The sequence below is a fragment of the Oncorhynchus gorbuscha genome, linkage group LG23 (genome assembly GCF_021184085.1).
Source record: "Oncorhynchus gorbuscha isolate QuinsamMale2020 ecotype Even-year linkage group LG23, OgorEven_v1.0, whole genome shotgun sequence".
Lineage (NCBI taxonomy): Eukaryota > Metazoa > Chordata > Actinopteri > Salmoniformes > Salmonidae > Oncorhynchus > Oncorhynchus gorbuscha.
The window spans coordinates 58,498,991-58,522,045 of NC_060195.1; the positions used below are offsets into that span (position 1 = coordinate 58,498,991).

At 45.9% G+C, this 23,055-nt stretch overlaps 1 protein-coding gene across 1 annotated transcript; it reads right to left on the minus strand.

Moving 5' to 3' along the window:
- Window positions 1-744: 744 nt before the first annotated feature.
- Window positions 745-11,136, minus strand: LOC124011002 (SLIT and NTRK-like protein 6). The gene is made up of 2 exons (XM_046323890.1): window positions 10,496-11,136; window positions 745-4,247 (listed from the first exon to the last, which is right to left on the minus strand). The coding sequence occupies exons 1-2, from the start codon at window positions 10,585-10,587 to the stop codon at window positions 1,715-1,717; spliced, it is 2,625 nt and encodes an 874-aa protein (XP_046179846.1). The 5' UTR covers window positions 10,588-11,136; the 3' UTR covers window positions 745-1,714.
- Window positions 11,137-23,055: the final 11,919 nt, after the last annotated feature.

Genomic DNA, 23,055 nt, shown 5'->3' on the forward strand with positions numbered 1-23,055 from the left:
TGATACTTTTATACTGATAACAAGTTCAAACAGGTGCCATTAATAGAGGTAACGAGTGGAGGACAGAGGAGCCTCTTAAATACGAAGTTACAGGTCTGTGAGAGCCAGAAAACTTGCTTGTTTGTAGGTGACCAAATACTTATTTTCCACCATAATTTGCAAATAAATTCATAAAAATCCTACAATGTGATTTTCTGTATTTCTCCCCCTCATTTTGTCTGTCATAGTTGAAGTGTACCTATGATGAAGATTACAGGCCTCTCTCATCTTTTTAAGTGGGGGAACTTGCACAATTGGTGGCTGACTAAAGACTTTTTTTTCCCCCACACAGGCAATTAATTTGAAATTCTACTTTGTGTAAAATGACCGGGATGTACCTACCTATGAGATTGATTTATTCAAACAAGCACACAGATGGTATATAATGCTGTGCTGTGCTGTACTGTAAGTCCATGGGAGGAATACAAAACATGCAGCTGCATTGAGGACATGCATAAGAGTGTGAATAACAATGTAATGTCATTACTATCTTAAGTGCCCTCTGTGCAGGATAGCATCATGATTTCACCCACGCCCCTGTTGGGCATGCAATGTGCAATAATATTAGATGTTTGGTCACTTTTATGCTCAACTGATATTTACATTTTTTTGCAACAGGCTCTGGAATATACCTGCACGCAATCTGTTTGGAGGACTGAAGAGCGTGTCTGTCTATTGTACTGCATCTTGATTGTTCAAAGTTTGTAGTATTGCAATTCTTTATTTACATTTAATACATTTTCACCTGCACAACACCGAAGGCACAAAATAACATAGAATGTGTGACATATAATACAACATTTACAGAATAAATAATTTCATCTACATTGGTAAAAAATAAAGTTGACGTGAAACATTTTCAAAGTGAACGCACATATCCTGAACATTTATCATGCTGAGAGAAACTGGTCAATTTTGATTTGTAAAAATTACACTCAATCAAAAAGGTTCTTATTACACATCAGTAGTTGTGTCCCCTTCAGTAGCAAGGAAGGAACGACGATGAACAGAAGCGGTTGTTGGAACAGTAAGTTGATTGTCATGCACCATCTTTTAAATGGCATTTGATTAGTGCAATGCATTTTTTTCTTTACAGACACAATATATGATTTCTATATGTACTGGGACTTTTAAGTGCTATGTTTTGAGAAAATGGATTTGTTTAAACATGTTCCCACTGGTTGGAATACAAAATGTGATATTGAAATAATGCAAGGGCTAAATCTAATGAACGACAGGACTAATGTGCACTCCATCATTGCGACCCAGAATACATGTTGGCATTTTGTTAAGTCTACGGCACATTGAGCATGCTGATTATGGCATATGATTGAAACAGCCTGACAGAGTTGATGCAAAACATTGAGGCCTGCCAAAGATCTAAGCTGAACTGGTAACAAAAACTTACCCCCGCTGTACCTATTTGCCTTCCCGATAATTACATTTGGGCAAGATATCTGTTATATCAGCAACTTCAAGTGCAGTCTATCTCTAGGAAAACAAAATAACAAAAAAATAGATAATTATACAGTACATTCTGTGCTACAAATGACTTGTGTATCCAAGACCGCTGTGGGATATGTACTGTAGGTCTTAGACTGTGAAAATATAAGATGGCAGTTTTGGACAAGGCACTTCTCGAGTTGAATATAAAACCATTAATTGTATTATTATATCAGTTAAATGCAGTTTGATGCTCCAGAACCTCCAAATAATCTGGCTCGGTGTGTAGGTTAGCTTTGAGTTCAAAGTACTCATTTTTAGTTTGTTCCACCATGACCTTCCGCGGTCTCGACAACATAATAGTCTCCATTAATTTCAGTTCCTCGTGGTGTCCTGATCCTGGGACCGACACTTCTACCGTTGGTTGCAGCTGGGACATGTTTTTCCTGAGGTATTCAGTAATTCCGAGCTGCTGCAGCTCCCTAACCCTCTCCCTCTCTAGTATGTTTTTATAGAGGGAGCTCGCATCGCCGAGTGTTACGAACTCAGTTGGGCAGTCTGACGTCACAGCTCTGAACTTCAAATTAGAGCCTGTGAGAGGGGAGGTATTCTCTGTCTCCATGATGCTACGACAGATGTGCTTTGGTTCGTCTAGTACATTGAGGTCGGTCTCATATTCTTTATGCTGAGTGCAGTAGGTGGGGTTGCGGCAGATCTGGACGATGGGGCTGTGTGAGCGCTCGTCGTATACGGTGCTTCCGGTCCTCTGCGCCAGTGTGTGGTGGGTGGTTTTCTGGCCGTACATGCTGTATTGCAGGTGGATGGGGCTGCTGCTCTCCCGCGGCTGCTCCTCCGCCTGTTTCTTCTTCACCCTCCTTCGCCGTCTGTGCACGAGGAAAACCACGATCCCCGCGGAACAGAAGATGACCATGAGGAAGATGACGAGCAAGCTAAGGATCAGAACGGAGAGTGGAACTGAGTCTGTGATGGAGCTGAAGAAACCGCTCCTAGCGCCGTCAGTCGCCACTGTGGTTGTCACGCTCTCGTCCTCGCCCGTGGGCAAGGAGTAGGTCACTAGGCCGGGGCACAGCAACTCATTTCTGAGGGCTCTCAGCTCAGCCTTCGCCACTTTTCTCGGTGTGTGACACAAAATGGAACCTATGACTGTGTCCTTCCTCAGCTTCTCAACCCACTGTTTGAGACTGACTAAGTCACAGCTGCAGTCCCAGGGGTTGTCCTCTAAATAAATCTGCTCTAAAGAGTCAAGCTGGTCCAGCACGTTGCTAACAGGCAGGTGCATGAGCAGATTTTTTCTCAGGTTCAGTTTGGTGAGGGGCACATTGCGAAATATATGCAATGGGAGACTAGTCAGCAGATTGTTATTCAAAGACAAGAGTTTGAGATTAGACAAAGGATTAAACGCTCCTGGAACAATTTCTTTGATAATGTTATATTCCAAATATAGGTATTCAAGGTTGTGGAGTCCAATGAACATGGTCGCGGAAAGGGTTTCAATTCTGTTGCCGTTGAGATAAAGTTTTTTCAAATTGCTTAAGCTGAGAAAAGTTTCATTGTCAATGTAATCGATTCGATTGTTGGCTAAATTCAATAACTCCAAACCGTCATATGTGACAAAGTCATATTTCAACAGTCTCTGAATCATATTTCCTGTAAGCACCAGCTTGGTGGGGGTTTGCTCAAGTATTCCAATATCTGAAATCCGTTGAATTCCTCTGTCCTGACAATGCATTAAAAACCCAGCCACCGGGTGATTGTGACAAGAACAGTGCTCCACACAAGGACTCGCTGGAACATAAGCAGGTGTCGGAACCTTTGCGTTGTCCTTGGCGGCCTCCAACTTCGGATTCTCTGCCACTTTGGAAGACGGAGTCACCACCATGTCCAGTGACTTGGAAGGCTCCTCTAAGTTGATATCGGCGTGAGACGGGCAGAGAACATCCCGTTTGATTTTGGCCAGGATGGTGCCCCTGAGGTGATGGGGGCTGCTGCAGACCACCTCCCCAATGGCCGACTGGGCCCGCATGTTCTCCATCCAGATCTTCAGGTGAAGGATCTCACAATCGCACATCCAGTCGTTGTCCTCCAGAAGAAGCTCCATGATCCGCCCAATGTGCTCCAGGAAGCCAACGTAAGGCAGGGTCTGTAACTGGTTCCCCCGCAGGTCCAAGTGGGTGAGTGGAACAAACCGGAAAATATTGCTGGGAAGAAACTCGATGGCGTTGTCGTTGAGGATCAGAACTTTGAGGCGGATGAGTTTGCTGAATGCCCCCGGCTCAACCACGCGGATGAAGTTTGTGTCCGCCTGGAGAAACTCCAAATTTACCAAGCCGTGAAAAGTGTCTTCCTTCAACATGACCAGGAAATTACTGTTGATGTGGAGCTTCTTCAAGGAGCCCAGTGCACTAAAGACGCCAGGTTCAAGCTCTTGTATGCTATTAGCCCCGAGATGAAGTGAAACGGCATTCTTTAAATCTTCCAAGTCTTCTGCCTGCAACTCCACCAAGTCATTTTTGTACAGATTGAGGTGGAAAGGTAGAGCTGATGGCACTTTGATTTGGGAGATCTTGCTGATATTTCTCTCCTCACAGTTAAGATACAGGATGCCATCCTTTTCTTCACAAGAACACAATGAGTCACAGGATTCAGCCAGAAATGCCTTGGAGGGCTGGATGGCTTGGAAACACGCAGCAGTGACAAATGAGCAAAGGAAAAGGATGCAGGGTAGCATTTTCTGTCCGTTGTATCTGCAACACAGAAAGAGGGAGGGAGGCAGGGAGGCAGGGAGGGAGGGAGGGAGGGAGGGAGGGAGGGAGGGAGGGAGGGAGGGAGGGAGGGAGGGAGGGAGGGAGGGGGAGGGAGGGAGGGAGGGAGGGAGGGAGGGAGGGAGGGAGGGAGGGAGGGAGGGAGGGAGGGAGGGAGATGTTACCAGAATGTAATGGAATTGGAAAACAACATAAAATCATAGGTTAAATCAATAATCACAACTATTTGTTTATTTTATTTTTTCTATAAGTATCTTTACTTTGATTAGATTATCAGTCCCTTCAGACACCAATTATAGAAATACATTCACCCATTCCTTCTGAACTGTGCATCCACTTTTAATCCTGGATTATAAGGTCAATGCAATTCTCACAGTATAGAAAAGAACTTGAAACTGAATACACAATGAACTTCAAAACGAATCATGCATTGAATGCAATAAAATACAATTGCCTTTATTAATGTATCAAATGCATGAAGGGAGCATGCAGTTAACTTGGAAGCAATGGGAGGAATTCATATTCTTTAAAACATGCATGGCATAGAGAACATTGGAATGTTGTTTACATGGCCACAATACCTCATATACAATGTACTGTAAAAAAACTTAATCTGTTTAAATAATACACTTGGGCATGGCCTAGAATGGATCTGACCCATGTTTTTAACTAAAGAACAGGAAGCGTCAATAAAATACTTTTTTTTCACCCTCAAATGAGCAAACATGTATTTTCTCACGCATGCAATTTTCTTCTTTCGAAATCTCTCACACAGCAATGTGTGATCATCACACGAAGCGGTGCTCTTTCATTGATTCTCCCTAGATACCGAACTAGCTTGATACTGTAGGTTGGGTGTATTGTGCGGGATGACAGGCCTCACTGTTGGATGACAGCTCTGCACTGCATTGGTGGAAGAAAATAAGTACACTGATCGAAGACTAAATGCTTTATCACTAAATGCTTTATGTGGGTGGGGGGTGGGTGGGTGGGTGGGGGGGGTAGAGTTCAAAATAAAAACACAATAAAAAATGAAAATATATACTATTGAAAGGTGACTGGGTGTATTATACAATGGATGACAACAGGGTAATGATAGTGGAAAAAACAGCCCTGCATCTATTTTCAGAATCAAATGTGTGTAGCTTGTGGCGAAGCGACTACACAGAGCCATTGGAGGCCAGTGAAGCCTCATAATGCCTTCTCATGCACGTAAGCAAAGGCCAACTCATCACCAAGCAGTTACTGTGCTAGTAAGCGGTCATAAAACAATTACTGGGAAAACGGTGCATTCTGAACGAAAGAAAAAGAGCGAGAAACCTCGGAAATAAAACGTCCCCTGCGGCCCTTGTAATATACACAATGAACCTGGTCCATATATCGCCAGACAAATAGGTCATTCACACTGTTTGCTCGGTGTGCTTCATATTGCTCTCAAGTGCAATCTGTTTGGCAGAGTGCTCGCGCCAAAATGGGGGATCCTGCTTGATGGTTCCATCGCACCCTTATTCTGCATTACTGATGGTGTATTAACATAACCGCGGCAGGTAAGCTTAGTGGTTAAGGACGTTGGGCTAGTAACCTTACGGTTGCTGGTTCGAATCCCTGCAGCTGACTAGGTGAAATATCTGCCGGCGTGTCCTTGAACAAGGCACGTCGCAGTAGATAAGAGCGTCTGCTAAATGACTCAAATGTAAATGTCACAGTGGTGCGGAATTTTCACAATGTAGTATATCAACCCTGTTATTAAGCCATAGCTTTCAGATAATGCCGTTTGACATCATATTTTGTCCATTTCAATTGATTTGCGGTGATCGATGCTCCTAATACTTCTCCTCTGCCTGAGCAGAGCAGGTTACATTGCTCTGATATAGCCTTGTTGACTCATCCTCCGTAAAAGGGGAATGACATATATGCTAAAGTGTCCATCATTATCTCACATAGCTGCTCTTTTCTGCCTCTAAGCATTGCAGACGCAGGATACAAACGCTACTGCTACTTCTACTGTTACTGTTACTTCTACCACCACCAGCAACACTAACAAGACTACTATTGTATTCACTAAGTGTACAAAACATGCTCTTTCCATGACCGACTGACCCGGTGAATCCAGGGGAAAGCTATGATCCCTTATTGATGTCACCTGTTAAATCCACTCCAATCAGTGTAGATGAAGGGGAGGAGACGGGCTAAAGAATGATTTTTAAGCCTTGAGACATGGATTGTGGAGTGCCTTTGAACCGAGTATGGTAGTATGTGCCAGGCGCACCGGTTTGAGTGTCAAGAACTGCAGCGCTGCTTGGTATTTCACGCTCAACAGTTTCCCGTGTGTATCAAGAATGGTCCACCTCCCAAAGGATATCCAGCCAACATGACACAACTGTGGGAAGCATTGGAGTCAACATGGGCCAGCATCCCTGTGGAACGCTTTCAATACCTTGGAGAGTCCATGCCCCAATGAATTGAGGCTGTTCTGAGGGCAAAAGGGTGTGCAATTCAATATTAGGAAGGTGTTCCTACTGTTTTGTCCACTCACTGTATAATTATGGGTGGATATATAATGGAATGGCCAAGATGTGTCTTCATCACTATCAACAGAGGCTTTGACTTTCACAGAAATATACCCAATATATTCCACATTTTGTCATTTCTTCCAGAGCAGGTGGTCTTCTACAGCAATGTCATCCATTATACAACCAAACCCTGATGCCCCACCACAGCATTTATAACGGACACACAGCGGATGAGCGATAGCAGGCGTCCATGATGTTACATCACGTCAGCTGCAAACCCAGCTCCACTCAGGCGGTCAATCTTACAGCACACACACACACACAACACACACACACACACACACACACACACACACACACACACACACACACACACACACACACACACACACACACACACACGATCCCCCGACGAGATAGCTATAATCGGTGCCTGATTGACTAAACACCACCGTGCACACGGCTTGCCACAATAAACAATGCAGCACATATCTTCACATTGTGCTCAGCTGGTGGGCCCCTCCTCGTTGATAGCTAGCATATGCGAGATAAGCTAATAATAGCAGCGCGACAGGGGGGCACCCAGCTCCCCTGGTAAAGACGATTTAGCAGGCGTGCATTTCAAATGGTCTGTTTAACTAATTTGGTGCAATTGTTTTTCACAAGGATTATCAGTCAGATGTACCAAGTGACTTGAAATATGTTTTGCAAGAAAGACATCTGCAGATGTGCAAATCACTGTCACAATCGAGGCACTTGGCTCTGCAGTAATGTAAAACACTGCAGAATCTGGTCTAAAGGAACACCCCTCCCTTACTCCCTAGTTAGACCAGAAATGTATTATTATTCTGTTTTAAAGGAGACTTTGGATGAGGCCATTTGAGAATATCACAAACACTGACAGAAGCCGTCATTGGGTTTGGGTTATAGAAGGCTCATCACTTGTTTAAGAGTTGTCTTTACTCAATTCATTAAAGGTAAAAGGAAGATAATCTTCCATAATATCACTGAGCTGCATGACCAAAACCACAGACATGCCCAAACCTGGGAGATCTTGTAAAACTAGTCTACTTTAAATGACTCATGATAAATAACTTTGGCAAGTGACTATTTTTCCTCACCACACAGAGTGGTGACAGTAAAAGTCTCAAAAACCCACATCTTCTTTTCTACAGAAGCATCATCCAAAATGACGTGATGTTGAAATATCCTAACGTAGCCTAGTTGCTGGTCTCCTTTTAATCTGTGTAGATCCATTACACAAGCCAAGATTAGAACGCTTACACCCAACCCAAAACAAAATGACATTTTCAAGTCACGTACACCAACTTGACAGTTTCAAATCAACACCATGATTCAAATGGCCCCTCTGGATAGATAAGTGCTGTTAGTATATGTGTTTAAGAGCTGTTGTGTATTTCTGCATGGTGTATGGTATTGGCATTTGTGTATTGGCATACACATTGAGTGGACAACGCATTAAGGACACCTGCTCTTTCCATGACATAGCTTTCACCTGGATTCACCTGGTCCGTCGGTGATCTCTTATTGATGTCACTTGTTAAATCCACTTCAAAATCAGCGGAGATGAAGGGGAGGAGACAGGTTTAAGGACTTTTAATACTTGAATTGCGTATGTGTGCCATTCAGAGGGCGAATGGGCAAGACAAAAGATTTAAGTGCCTTTGAACAGGTATGGTAGTAGGTGCCAAGCGTTGGCGTCAACACGGGCCAGCATCCCCGTGGAACGCTTTCGACACCTTGTAGAGTCCATGCCCCGACGAATGTAGGTGGTTTTAAGGGCAAAAGGGGGTGCAACTTTATATTCGGAAGGTGTTCCTAATGTTTGGTATACTCAGTGTATGTGCACATGACCTCAAATTGCATATTTAGTTCTATTATGGAGACATAGTGTTGAAAGATAAGGCCCACAGTGTCTCTACACAGAAGTAGCTTAGCCAGCAGATTGGAGGCTAGACTAGAGGTTGTTACTGCAGCACACCGGATGCTACGCTCATGGCTGAAGGACTCTAAGGGAGACAAGGCAGAGAGCAACTCAACTTGAGAGCCATGAGAGCAATTTAGGAGCTTCTGCACACCGTATTGTGTGCACGAATATGAACCCGGTAGAGGACCTCTACACAATATTCCCAGGCCAATTAATGGAAGGACAGTTTGCTATTCCAGTGTATTGGAAGTGATGTGCCTGCCCTACAGGGAAACCACTACTCCCACATACATCTATAGAGACGTCACCACGGTCCTCAGTCCCACAGTCCAAGGATGAGAATTACATTCGCCCACTCAAGACAGACGAAAGGTCACTCACTCTCTGTTCATCTATTTCATAAGTTTTGCATGTGTGTGTGTGTGTGTTTGTTTCCTGTTCTTGGGGGGGGGGACACACAAACTCTACTGTCTGGGAACCATCATTTAAGCATTAAAAATACCCCTGTTCTGAAATATGACAACTAAACAATGTTGTGGATGTGCCTTGATTTGCATTATTTCCTCCATGATTTAATACTCAATGACTTGCCTAACCAGGAATACAGTTAGTGGGTGTTCACGGGTGATTAGTCCAAATGGGTATTTACATGATCCTACCAGAGCAGGAATACAATGTAGCACAATAACCATATATTGTAACCACGTTCTTCATGTTTTAAGCTAGATTTAAAGGCACAGTGAGTGCATTTAATGTGACGACTCAGTCAACTCAACTCAGTCATCCTTTAGCTCAAAGACCGTGCACTTAAATGGAATCCATAGTAATATTCCATTCTGTTCTATATTTTTCCCCCAATGTATTATCTTCTTCTACACATGTGTCTACAATGTAGCTAATTTAAAACCCAGGCCTGCGTATGTTATGCATTACCAAACAATATGTCAGCTGCAGTTACAGTGCACAGCTGAGTAATTGCATTCTGGTTGCATGGAGGTACCTTCCATGTTAGATTGATGTTATAAATTCCCCCCATTTATGTGGTAGCCTAACTTGATTGATTTACACACAAAACGTGTTGAAATGAGAACGTCTGCATAAATGCATCTTGAGTCAAGTAAAATGGTAAGACTCGTTTGTGCTATTATTACCAATGGAGATCGCTAGGAAACATTGTAGGTGAGCATATGCTGAATCATTTGACATGTTCCAAGGACGATTCATTGTAGTAGGCTACATCAATGCGTTGCTGAAGATGCGCAGTACGTGCGGCTGAATGTAATGCATGGCGGTGCGCCAGGTGCGCGTAAAATACCTGAACCTGTCTGTCGACCCAGGTGTAACGTTACTTTAGCAGATTTACTTCAAGCAATTCAACTGCCTTCACAAACTAAAGACGTATTGAATCAGACAATTAAATTTACACATGGAGGATAACAATTTTTTAAGTTGTCTTGCCAACTGCAATCTCTAAAAACACAAAGCATTGGCCAGAACACACCGGACGTTATGATACCAATATAATAAAATCGATATTTTTGTTGGTTATTTGGAGGAAAGCGAGCTCCCAGCCTCAGCTCCAGCTAGTCCGAACAAGCCTCGACATATCGAACGGACACCTGGATACCACACAAGATAGACGCAGGAAGTTCAAGTGACTGTATGTCCTACCAGTTTAAAGAAAGGTTGTCAACAAACTAATTTAAGAAAGTACCGAATTCATAACAGTTGTGAGAGTTCTTGTTCGGATGATATGATAGGCTACTTACCCTTTGTGCAGAGTGAGAAAGACTGTGGCTAATCCAAAGGATGCTTGGGATAGAGAGGTTGATCCATGTGGAGACGTAAGGATGCGAGGCATCAAAAGTCCCCTCAAACTGTTTAATTAAACGTCACAGCATCTTCTTTAGAGAATAGACTAGGCATACCGGTGTAACTAACGTTCACTTTTGTCTCCTCGTCCTTGTTTTTGTAGAAGACTGTCGGCATTTACAAATCCGATATTTCCATGATATTGCAAAGTGTTCCACCCGACACGATCCTAGTCCGGGGCAATTTTGGGATGTGTTGGCCTTTCCACTTTATCTGTAATGAATTCATGTAGATCCTTATTAGTCTCCCTGGTCAGTCCTCTCTGTTAACTTCTTGTGCGCTTAGTTACCAGCCCCTAAAGTGTGAGTGTAACTGCAGAGTCTATTTGGTATACTGACCCTTCGCATAGTTCCTTATAATTTACATGCTTTTGAGCCACGGAAAGCTCCGAAGTATTGTAGTTGTTCTGGGCTCCTCCCCCCGAGACTCACGGACTTGTATGGCATTGAGTGGCGATGTGGAGCGCGTTTGGCAGATCAGTATCTGGTTCTGAAAGTCAGGTTGCCCACAGTAGCCGTACAAGTGTTGATATAATAATTATTATTATTTCGAATGTACATATAGATTCATTAGAGATTCATCTGGATTTGTAATGTAATTTATTGATATTGTAGCGACCCGCACAGACAGCTGTGTGTTATGTGTTAGGCTAGGAGGTGGTTGTGTTGTACTGACCAGTACCCGGTGTTCGCGGGGTCCAACCTGTCAATCAACCTGCTATCTGCCAATCACGGGAATGCCTGGAATGTTCTGATGCCGGGCATCCTGGTGGTTGGTGGAGTGGCGTGGAGGGGGGTTGGGCAGAGGGGTGGAGCATTGGAAGTTAAGACCAGGTTCAGCTTTTGTTCTCTCTCTCTTACGTCTGGGCTTCACAAGAGAAGGTCACGATTGGCTTGTGTCATCTATTTGGCGTGTGCTACGGCCCAAACAGTAGCCTGTGTAAAGTTGGTGTAATAAACCGTCAATTCGTAAACTCAAGCCTCTGTCTGGACAATTGTTCCTTTATGATCTAGTCGGGTCATTACATTGGTGTCAGAAGTAAAAACGTTGATACAAGTTAGCCAGCTAGCTAGCTGACTTATGTGGCTAGCTACCGTAGGTGAGAACGGGGATGGAAAATGCTTCGAGGGAATCCGAAAGTGAAGGTGGAGGTAGGGGACGATTATGGCCAAGGAGCTGCATGTGAATGGACGTCGGGGGCTCTGTCTGAGGAGATCGCCAGGGCGTCGGAGCGCAGAGGCCGCTTGAGGGAGGACGTTAGAGCGATGGCGGCTGAAGCGGGCATGAGTGCTTCATCGAATGTATTTCGCGCGGATTCTGGTGGGCGGACCGAAGTGGTGACGTCGACGCGGCGTGATGAGGAATCTGGGGCTCAGGATGTAAACAAACATGGCGGCGCCCAGTTCCCGGCTGCGTCCGTATCTGTTAAGACCCCGAAGTATTCCGGTAAGGCGGATTGGGAAGCTTTTCATGCTCAGTTTGAACTGTTAGCTCATTTTAGGGGGTGGTCGGATGAAGAAAGGGCACTGCAGTTGGCTTTATGCCTCACGGATGAAGCTCTGGCCTGTTTGATATTGATTAGCCCTGAGGACAGGCATGATTATGGGGCTTTAGTGGGAGCACTGAGGAGGCGCTATGGACAGTGTGTACAGCCCGGGCTACTGCGCTCCGAACTGAGTAATAGACGCAGGCAGCCTGGAGAGCCTCTACGGGTGCTAGCTAATGACATTGAGAGCCTCTCTCGGCGGGCATATGCTCACATGCCCCCCCTCCGTGCAGAGCGAGCTAGCACGGGACCAGTTCATACAGGCGCTCTCTCCTACGGAGCTGCGCATACAGACCCAGCTGGCTCATCCTGAGTCATTGCAGACAGCCTTGGAGATGGCTTTGGAGAGGGAGCTGGTGTGGGCTGGGGCTTCAGCTGGGGCTTTGGTGGGGGTGCAGGGAGACACACCCTCTGTGCGAGCTGGGGGGGCAAAGCAGTCCGGAGCCGGAAAAGCCTGCTTGGGTGGCCGAAATGACAAAACTCATTTGTGCTGTGTCGCTACAGGCGGAACGAAACACACGCCCTGGTCCCAGGGTCTGCTGGGGTTGTGGCCAGCCAGGCCATCTGCGCCGAGTTTGCCCCATGTCCCCCAGAGCTCAGGGAAACGGCTTGGGGTCCGCATAGACCGGGTAGTGCGGACCCCTGGCTTTCTATCCCAACCACCATCATCTTCTGGAGGAGCCCACCGGCACAGACAGGGAAGCAAGGCTCCACTTCCCCCAGAAGCAGACGAGGGCAAGCGGATGGAGCCTGTTGTTGTGGTGGGCCGGACCTGTGTTGGGGACTTTTGTCATGTCCCTGTCACTGTGGAGGGGGTGCCCTGCTCCGCCCTGGTGGACACTGGTTCCACAGTAACCCTGGTGAGGCCAGATATTGTGCCAGGTTGGACTCAGTGTGAGCCTACAACTGTGCAGCTCCGCACAGTCACAGGTGAGCTGGCACCCATGAAAGGGAAGGGAATAATGACTCTGACAGTAGGGGGCAGGACTGTGCGTCATCCTGTGTGGGTGGCGGCTGTGCAGGACCCTTGTATCCTGGGGTTGGACTTTCTTAGGAGCACAGGCTGCCAGTTAGACCTAAATAGGGGCACACTGAGCTTCCAGGGAGGGACGGAAGTCACCATGGCCAGCCCTAATGTCACATTCACTCAACCCAACAAACCCTTTACTCCAACAGTTAAAGCAGCAGAGACTCATGGCTGCGCCCCCTCCCCCACAGCTGTGTGTGACTTTTCCCCAGTCCCCCTGTCACCTACAGCGGTGTGTTACATTCCCCCAGCTACCTCCATGACACAGCCCTCTGTGAGCCCGGGTCGCATCCCCCCAGCCCAGCTACCCCAGATGGGAGAGGAGAGGACACTGTCTGCAGTGAGGGAGATATGGGGGAGGAACTGTGTTGGTCTTGACCCTGAGCAGCAGGAACGGTTGTGGCAGTTGCTGTTTGAATTCAGAGACAGCTTTGCGTTGAGTGAGGAAGAGGTGGGTCAGACTCATCTGGTGCAGCATGAGATCGACACAGGTGATGCTCGACCCATCAAGATGCGTCCCCGCCGTATCCCGCTGGCACGCCAGGAGGCGGCAGACAAGGCTGTGTTGGAGATGCAGCGGGCAGACTTCATTGAGCCCTCAGACAGCCCCTGGGCGGCGCCAGTCGTCATGGTTCCGAAGAAGGGGGGCAAGCTGAGGTTCTGTGTGGACTACAGGCGGCTGAATGAGGTAACCAGGAAGGACTCATACCCCATACCACGTATCGATGAGTCGCTGGACCTGGTTAGGGGTCCTCCTGGTTCTCCTCACTAGACCTCCGCAGTGGCTACTGGCAGGTGCCCCTCTCCCCAGAGGCCAGAGCCAAAACTGCGTTCTCCACTAACAGAGGACACTGGCAGTTCAAGGTCCTGTGCTTTGGCCTGTGCAACGCTCCAGCTACTTTTGAGCGTTTGATGGACAGGGTGCTGGATGGCATCCCCGACAGCAGTGTCTGGTATACCTCGATGACATCCTGGCCCATGGCAGCTCCTTCCAGTCAGCCCTGGGGGCGCTACGGCGTGTGCTGGAGAGGGTGGCTGCCGCAGGTCTGAAGCTCCACCCCGAGAAGTGCCACTTCATGAGGAGAGAGGTGTCCTTCTTGGGCCACCGAGTGGGGAAGGAGGGGATCAGCACCATGGAGGACAAGGTAGGGGCTGTCAGAGACTGGCCCACCCCCACCGACCAGCGTCAGCTGAAGAGCTTCCTGGGCCTGGCCTCGTACTACAGGAGGTTTGTACGGGGCTTCTCAAGCGTTGCTGCTCCACTGAACCGCCTGCTGCCGAAGGACAAGGCTTTCACTTGGACAGTGGAGTGTGAGGAGGCGTTCAACACCCTCAAACGTGCACTGATCGAGGCCCCGTGCTCGCCCCCTGACCTCACCTTGCCCTTTATCCTGGACACAGACGCGAGCAATGTGGGCATGGGTGGGGTGCTGGCCCAGGTGGGGCCAGAGGGGGAGAGAGTGGTGGCGTACTTCAGCAAAACATTTGACAAACATGAGCGCCGCTACTGTGTCACCCGGCGGGAGCTCTTGGCTGTTGTGGCTTCCGTCAAACACTTCAAGTACTACCTGGGTGGTCTGCCCTTTACTGTAAGGACTGACCACTCTGCTCTCCAGTGGCTCATGTCTTTCAGAGAGCCAGAGGGGCAGGTGGCACGCTGGTTGGAGGAGCTTCAGCCGTATGACTTCACGGTGGTGCACAGGGCAGGGGCACGCCACGCCAACGCCCTGTACGCCATGCCGCCCGTCCCGTCGGCCCTGTACTGCAGACGGCTGCCGCCACTGTGAACGGAGAGAGGGACGGGAGAGAGAGCTGCGGGCAGAGGAGGGTGTCTGTGCCACAGTGTGTCGGGCGAGCGGGCCTGTCTGCTGTGAGCTGCAGACTGTCGACGTGGCTGAATGGCGGCAGCAGCAGGGACGGGACACAGACCTACAGCCAGTGCTACAGTGGGTAGAGGCGCAGGTGAGGCCACCATGGGAAGAGGTGACAGCGCTCTCACTCGCGACCAAAGGGTTGTGGTCGAAGTTTGAGAGACTGCGGCTGGCTGATGGCGTGCTACAGCGGGCATGGAAGGAGTCAGCTACGGGAGAGGAGAGGTGGCAGGTGGTGGTCCCAAAAGCATTGCGGGAGGCTGTGCTCCAGAGTACTCATGGGGGGGTGGGGACTGGACACTTTGGGGTCACAAAAACACTGCGCCGTCTCCGTCAGGGCTTCTACTGGGGGCAGCACAAGAGGGATGTGGAGGACTTTTGTCGCCGCTGTGACAACTGCACAGCGAGAAAGGGCCCCCCAGGCCGCTCTCATGCTCAGCTACAACAGTTCCCAGTGGGGGCTCCCATGGAGAGGGTGGGAGTGGATGTAGTTGGGCCGTTCCCCACCACAGACAGTGGAAACCGCTGGGTGCTCACGGCCATGGACTATTTCACAAAATGGCCCGAGGCCTATGCTCTGCCTGACCAGGAGGCAGAGACCATCGTCGACGCCCTGACAGCGGGGATGTTCAGCAGGTTTGGAGCTGCAGAGTCCATCCACAGCGACCAAGGCAGAAACTTTGAGTCCCGTGTGTTCGCCACCATGTGTGAGAGGCTGGGTATGCACAAGACCCGCACTACTCCTCTCCATCCTCAAAGTGATGGCCTTGTGGAGCGCTTCAACAAAACGCTTGGACAGCAGCTGGCCATCGTCTCTTCCAAACACCAGCGTGACTGGGACAAGCACCTGCCTATGGTCCTCATGGCATGCCGCTCCGCTGTCCAAGACTCCACTTCCTGCACGCCTGCCCTCCTCATGCTGGGGGAGAGATCCGCACCCCTGCGGAGATGGCGTTTGGTCGGCCCCTGGATAGCCCTCATGTTCCTCCGGGGCCGGAGTATGCCCGGAGACTCCAGGACCGCCTGGAGACAGCCCACACCTTCGCCAGAGAGCAGCTGGTGAATGCAGGTGTGAGGCAGAAAAGGAACTATGACGTGCACACCCGGGGAAGGCACTTTGTGGCTGGGGAGCTGGTCTGGGTCTACAGCCCCTAAGGAAAAAAGGCAGATGCCCCAAGTTGGACAGTCACTGGGTGGGACCCTGCAGTGTCCTGGAGAGGGTAGGGGAGGTTGTGTACCGGGTGCAGCTTCCTCCCAGGGGGAGAAAGGTGGCACTGCACCGGGACAGGTTAGCCCCATACAGAGGGGCCTCTTCTCCCCAAACCCCAGGAACCCCCACAATTCCCCTCTCTGGCAATGACATTCTCCAGGCACCCACCCTCAGGTGCCGCAGACAAGGCTCCAGACAGCCCACTCCCCCTGTCTCCCCCCCTGTGTCACCGCGTGGTTCCCCAGAGCCACGGACTGTATTACCCGTTCCCGCTTCCTTGTCACCCATATCCCTGCCTTCATCCCCTGGGTCCCAGAGGGGCACTCTGCGACCATCACGACCACGCAGGCAAAGGAGACCTCCGGGTCGCTTCAGAGACTTTGTTTGTTCCCTCGGGGACGAGGGACTTTGTGGTGGGGGGCTGTGTAGCGACCCGCACAGACAGCTGTGTGTTATGTGTTAGGCTAGGAGGTGGTTGTGTTGTACTGACCAGTACCCGGTGTTCGCGGGGTCCAACCTGTCAATCAACCTGCTATCTGCCAATCACGGGAATGCCTGGAATGTTCTGATGCCGGGCATCCTGGTGGTTGGTGGAGTGGCGTGGAGGGGGGTTGGGCAGGGGGGTGGAGCATTGGAAGTTAAGACCAGGTTCAGCTTTTGTTCTCTCTCTCTTACGTCTGGGCTTCACAAGAGAAGGTCACGATTGGCTTGTGTCATCTATTTGGCGTGTGCTACGGCCCAAACAGTAGCCTGTGTAAAGTTGGTGTAATAAACCGTCAATTCGTAAACTCAAGCCTCTGTCTGGACAATTGTTCCTTTATGATCTAGTCGGGTCATTACAATATGTTTCATTTATGTTTTTGTTTGTGTGACTATTACTGTTTTGGGGAAATAGACATCTTTCCTGAGAACCTTGATCAGAGTGAATATCACTTTTGGTCATGCAACTGTCAGAAATGGCAGATTCTGAAGTATTTCAATGGTGTGTGTGTGTGTGTGTGTGTGTGTGTGTGTGTGTGTGTGTGTGTGTGTGTGTGTGTGTGTGTGTAGGCGTGTTCTTTATGGGTATGTGTGGTGAGCATGAATCTTAATATTTCAAGTGAACTACAAGGAAGGTTTACTGCTTAGGGATTACCTTGTAAAGGTGTTTACATATGTTTCCTGGTCTCATAAACTCTTTGTTTTACAGTAAAATAAACCCTCACCTTGGCTGTCTTTTTACAGTTCCTATCAGTGAAACTAGCGCTAGGCTAGGTGTTCAACACATCATATTTTATTCATGCTCAAAATAAAAGGAGACAATTAATATGTTTTCACCCTCTAGATATTAACAGTTGACATGTTTGACAGTTGTCGTGAATAATGAATAATGCAATGTAAACATGTTTAGGACACCCCCATTGACAATGTCTTCTCATCCTGAATGCACACAGAATGTAAATAACCAATAATATATATGTGTCTGTCAACACTACCTGTTGTGCATTCTTTCCATTACAATTCTACCTGTCACTCACTGAGGCCTCTTGCAATGGAAGTTATGTGTGAAGGTCTGAAGCTAAGGCAGCTAAGGAATCATCCTTATAACGACTGTCCGTACACAGTCTATGATACAATGGCCTATACAAACAGATTGAACCCTGTGCATACTTCATCCAATGTGAAAGATCAATGGTTGGATTTTCTGGTCAGTAGTGCATGAGCTTGGATGGGATCTGACTCCAATTGAATCTCACGGTTATACCATTACCATATCTCGGTCTGATTGTGCCAGGCACATTTGGAAACTGTTCAAAGAATGATTCTCTGATCAGAAGATGTTCAAAGAATGTCCGATCTGAAGATGCATTGCGCTTCACTTACAATATTATACTCTCATGGGGTAAGATATATTTAGAAAACACCTAGAATAATCCATCTGCAGTTAGATTATTTAGTCCAACATTTGTTCTTTTGGTTTACTGCTTCGTAACATCTAATTTGAATCAGAATTTGTCCCCAAGTTAAGTAAATAACAGTTATTCGTATCCTCGCTAACTACTCATGAACAGCTTTCGAAAGTAGAGGTCTTGGAAGTATTTGAATGAGACTGGTTCAATATTTGAAGATATAGCTAGAATTCAATCAAAGTTGCACGGTAAGCCACTGGGCTTGTTGTTTGAATCACAGATGTGGACTGTTTACATTTGTGTGCATTATCACACTTTTATGTTTTCTGTGGTTTGAGACATTATCCACCATCGATTGAATTTCAGCCTTTCAGGTAAATATCTGCCAAAATATCAATATGCAGGTATCACAGAAAGTTTAGAGCCCAGCTGTCTAGCTCCAGTGTTTTCTTATGGTGATGCAAATATAGCACCTTTGAGCAAACCGAATCTCACTGGAAGTTCTACATTCGTTGAGAGTTTGTTTGTTTTGACCTGAAGGCACGATGTCTCATTGTTTTTGTCGACTCTCCCCACACACTGTCACAGTCTGACTCAACCATGCTACCCCCCACTGATCCATTTTGTCTTCCTCGTAGGCATGTCACTAGTGGCCATTTTCCATGAGAACCCCACTTTACCCTGTAGAAAAAGAAAAAAAAACAGGGAAACAATACAATACTGGGATTTTAATCTGACTAGGCAACACAGGTGTCTGTAAACTGGTATAACATCAACCCCGAACCCCCAAATGAGTTCAAAGGTCATATTCAGATATACATGCTAAACTTATGCCCTAACACAGTAATATTGTAGATCACATTTTGATAGTAGAGATCACAGACAATAAATTACAGTGTGTACTGTACGTGCACTAATATATGTATATTTAGGGGACAGTCAAGGTAATCGCCTGTCTTTACTTGTGATGAAAAATGGTGTCAACTGATGCCTATATACAGTAAGTATTATAGCCTAGTGGTTAGAGCGTTGGACTAGTAACCGGAAGGTTGCAAGTTCAAACCCCCGAGCTGACAAGGTACAAATCTGTTGTTCTGCCCCTTACCCGCTGTTCCTAGGCTGTCATTGAAAATAAGAATTTGTTCTTAACTGACTTGCCTAGTTAAATAAAGGGAAAATAATAAATATATGTCAATTCAAAGCTTTAGATAAACAGCTTCTTCTGACAGTTCCGTTATTCATTTTCTCTGTTTCGTATCTACGGAGCTGGTTTCAAGGCCCAGCCTTCATCAAACATAAAATTCTAACAATGAGGGCTAGTGAGATGAGGGAAGTTAGTGAGGTGAGCACATAATTTCCCATGATGAGAAACAAAAACACAGGAAGCAGGTCCCAACTTGTCGCATTCTCAGTAACTAGTAGAATAACCTGTCCTGGCAGAGTTTCACAATCCAGTAATGCATTACCTACATTGACAGAGGATTGTTTTCTATCTAATTGATGGTGATATGGTAAGGAAGGAAAAGAAAATAAACATTCCTTTACTTTTCTCTGATGCCAGAAGTGTGGGAACATTTGATTTATTGTAGTAAAAAGTCAACTCTCATCTCTCTCATATGACAGTTTGAGGTAACACAAAGTTACCACAATGATAGGATCTTAATTCGCTCTATATTGTCACAGCAAAATAATCCTGCAGCAACATGATTTGAACATTTAGTCCATAATGTTTATTTATTTATTTATTTTTTATATAAAAAGGGGTCAATAACGTCGGTTGATCACTTTGCCTACTCTTTATTCTTGCCTGATATGTTGGCATGCATAACATTTTTCTGTACCAATTCTGATAGTTGTTAAAAGCGAAATCTTGACAATATTACCGATAGAACAATACACTCTTCTAACACCGCGCCATTTAATAACGCTAAATCGCTTTGGAACACTAGGCGTCAAGTATCTTTCCGATAATGTTGCACACAACGTTTTAAAGGTCTGTCCTATTAATCAAACAGAATCAAAGTTAACATAAGCCATAGATGCCTTCAATTGGCATGCCCAATTTAGGCATATTTTTTTAACAACGTGATATTGCCCTCAATTGGTATAACTTGAAATAACATAACGTAGGTAATTCATTAATGGAAAGGAATCAACCCGTTTATGTATTAGCCTTGTGGTTCTAGGTATTTAGGCGTATCGTGTGGAATAGGCCTCAAGTGAAATCATTGTCAAGTGCAGGAGACGCTGTTGCATGTAGGTCTATATTATTTAGGGGTTGATCACATAGAAATATCCAAACATTCTTTCAACAACTCCAAAGCAATTTCATGTAGCGCAGGAACCACTGACTCACTGCCTTTTCCTATTATCAAGACACTTGCTGCTAACTCTTAACTGCTTAGGCCAGCTCATGAGGTCTCCTAAATATCTGTCGACTAGGTGGGAGTCTTATGACTAAAGAGGCTTCATGCATAGCTTTTATTTTTACCCATGAGAGTAGGAGTAAAATGTCTCTATTTTCAGCACTTACAACCAATTTTCTACTCTGAGACACTTCGCGGATACTAACTTAAGATGTGATTATGTGACTCAGACATCCCCCTAATTGCATTGTTAATCCCAATGTCAATATCAATGGGAGATGTGTTGCACTGCAGACATACACTGAGTGTATAAAACATTAAGGACACCTGCTCTTTCAATGACAGATTGATGGGGTGAATATAGGTGAAAGCTATGATCCCCTAGTGATGGCACTTGTTAAATCCACTTCAATCAGTGTAGATGAAGGGGAGGAGACAGGTTAAAGAAGGATTTTTAAGCTTTAATAGAATTGAGACATGGATTGTCTATGTGCACCATTCAGAGGGTGAATGGGCAAGACAAAATATTTAAGCAATACAAAACATTGAAGTGCCTTTGAACGGGGTATGGTAGTAGGTCCCACTCAACAGTTTCCTGTGTGTATCAAGAATGGTCCACCACCCAAAGGACATCCAGCCAACTTGACATAAAAAGGAAGCATTGGAGTCAACATGGGGTATCCCTGTGGAACGCGTTTAACACCTTGTAGAGTCAATGCCCTGACGAATTGACGGCAAAAAGGGGGTGGTATCCTTAATGTTTTGTACATTCAGTGTACATCTCAAGATAGGATTCTGCCTATATCATGATCGAAATGTGTTTATTCGTTTGCGGACACGTATCAAAATGTTTTTGCATTTGTAACAGAAAAACGTATTTGTTATTAGACAACAAGGGTCAGAAAAGTCCCGTCTGGTTTCGGCCACATTGTTTCAGTTTGGTCCCTCGTGAATATACCCCAGGCCTACTGCAGCCTTGTCACTGATACGGTTGATTTGTTTTTCTGAAGCATCAGTTGAGGACCATTTGGAATAAAACAGAGGAACATCTCCACAGCAAACAAAAAGTTTGTCTGACAGATGGTAAATGAGCCACAGCAGATTGTTCTGTGATCTATTCTTAAATCCTTAAGTTACAACAGAGTATTTCAAACATGACTACTGCTTTCTGACTCTATTCCAAATAACAAGCATTTCACTGTATTATGATGCATATCAACAAAACACTAGGCTGTAGCATGCTGTATATTTTTGATGTTGCTCGTGTCAAAGTTCAAATGAGCTCGAAGGCTACCAATGATGAGGGAAGTGGACGTGAAGGTTTGGCATAGTGAGTTGTGTTTCCTGTCCAATAGCAAATAACATCTCTAAAGGTTATCTTTCTCCTTCTTTATGACATATCATGATTGTTTGTAGTTACACTTTATTTATTTATCTGGTATAGTATTCCCATTAAATATTGTAAATAGCTACAGTTGTTAAGCAAGTCATTGATGCAGTATCACCTTCGCACATATCTCTTGTTTTATATAGGCAGCGTCACATAGACATTACTAATAGATAGAGTGGATAAAATATAGCAATCTAAGGGGATTTTGTTGTCTTTATTGTACGGAAATGCACAATTTCTTTAAAAACCTGCTGTGAGAAAATTGTTTTTTGTAATACTATGATGCCAAAACATTTACATGTATCCTGAGAGTGTGTGGCTGGTCTATCAGCTCGACTGCATGTGCAGTCTGGGTCATTGCAATGGCTGCAAATCTGTTGGGATGTAATCTTCAGTGAGATGAATTGTTAGCGGAACAAATATGTTATCTGCAAACAGAGAACAGAGATAAAAGGGAATTTATGGGAAAAACAATCTTTGTGTCCAGAAAAGCTTTGGGCAGGTGACTTGTGAGAAAAAAGAAAACAAAAGTTTTCCATGAGCATCACAGCATGTGACCAAGTTAGCTCTGCTTTCATTTGGGAAAGCACAACCTATGTACCCTGAGGTAGAAAAACACAAAGGTAATATGATTGCCAAAAGCATACACAAATTGCATACACAAACATTAAAGACAAAAAGGAAAAACACCACAATATCACCAGAAGTGCATCATTTGAAATAAATTAAGCATTTTGGAGAATACCTTTTCATGGACAAGGTGGAGAAAGAGGAAGTTGGATCAAATTGTTCCATCAACAGGGATAGATAGGCATGATTACACAGGCCCACTGGCCCTAGGACATAATGTGATATTTTCAGGTCATGTTCAGGCTGAAAGGGTGCAATACAGTAGGTTGGCTGTTGGACTTATTTCAGTAAATTGTGGCACATCAGCTGATCAGTATTGGATCTGTTGAGCACTTGTTTACTGCTTAATGTGACTAATCAAACCATGTGGCATGTATTGAACCCGGAACAATTTAAGATGTAGGCATCAGCCCTGGCAGCTAACACGAGTCTTCAGGTCTCATGCAAGCTTGCCTAACACACAAACATATGGGTAAATCTCAATTGCATTTCCTTGATCCTTTGTGTCTCCTCGTCTCTTGTATCTCC

What these genes read in the sequence shown, in the direction of transcription:
- LOC124011002 (XM_046323890.1), bottom strand. Translation starts at nt 10,587, where the DNA reads ATGCCTCGCATCCTTACGTCTCCACATGGATCAACCTCTCTATCCCAA. An exon ending in TTTCTCACTCTGCACAAAGG is followed by an intron (nt 4,248 to 10,495) that starts GTAAGTAGCCTA and finishes TCTGTGTTGCAG; the next exon opens with ATACAACGGACAGAAAATGC.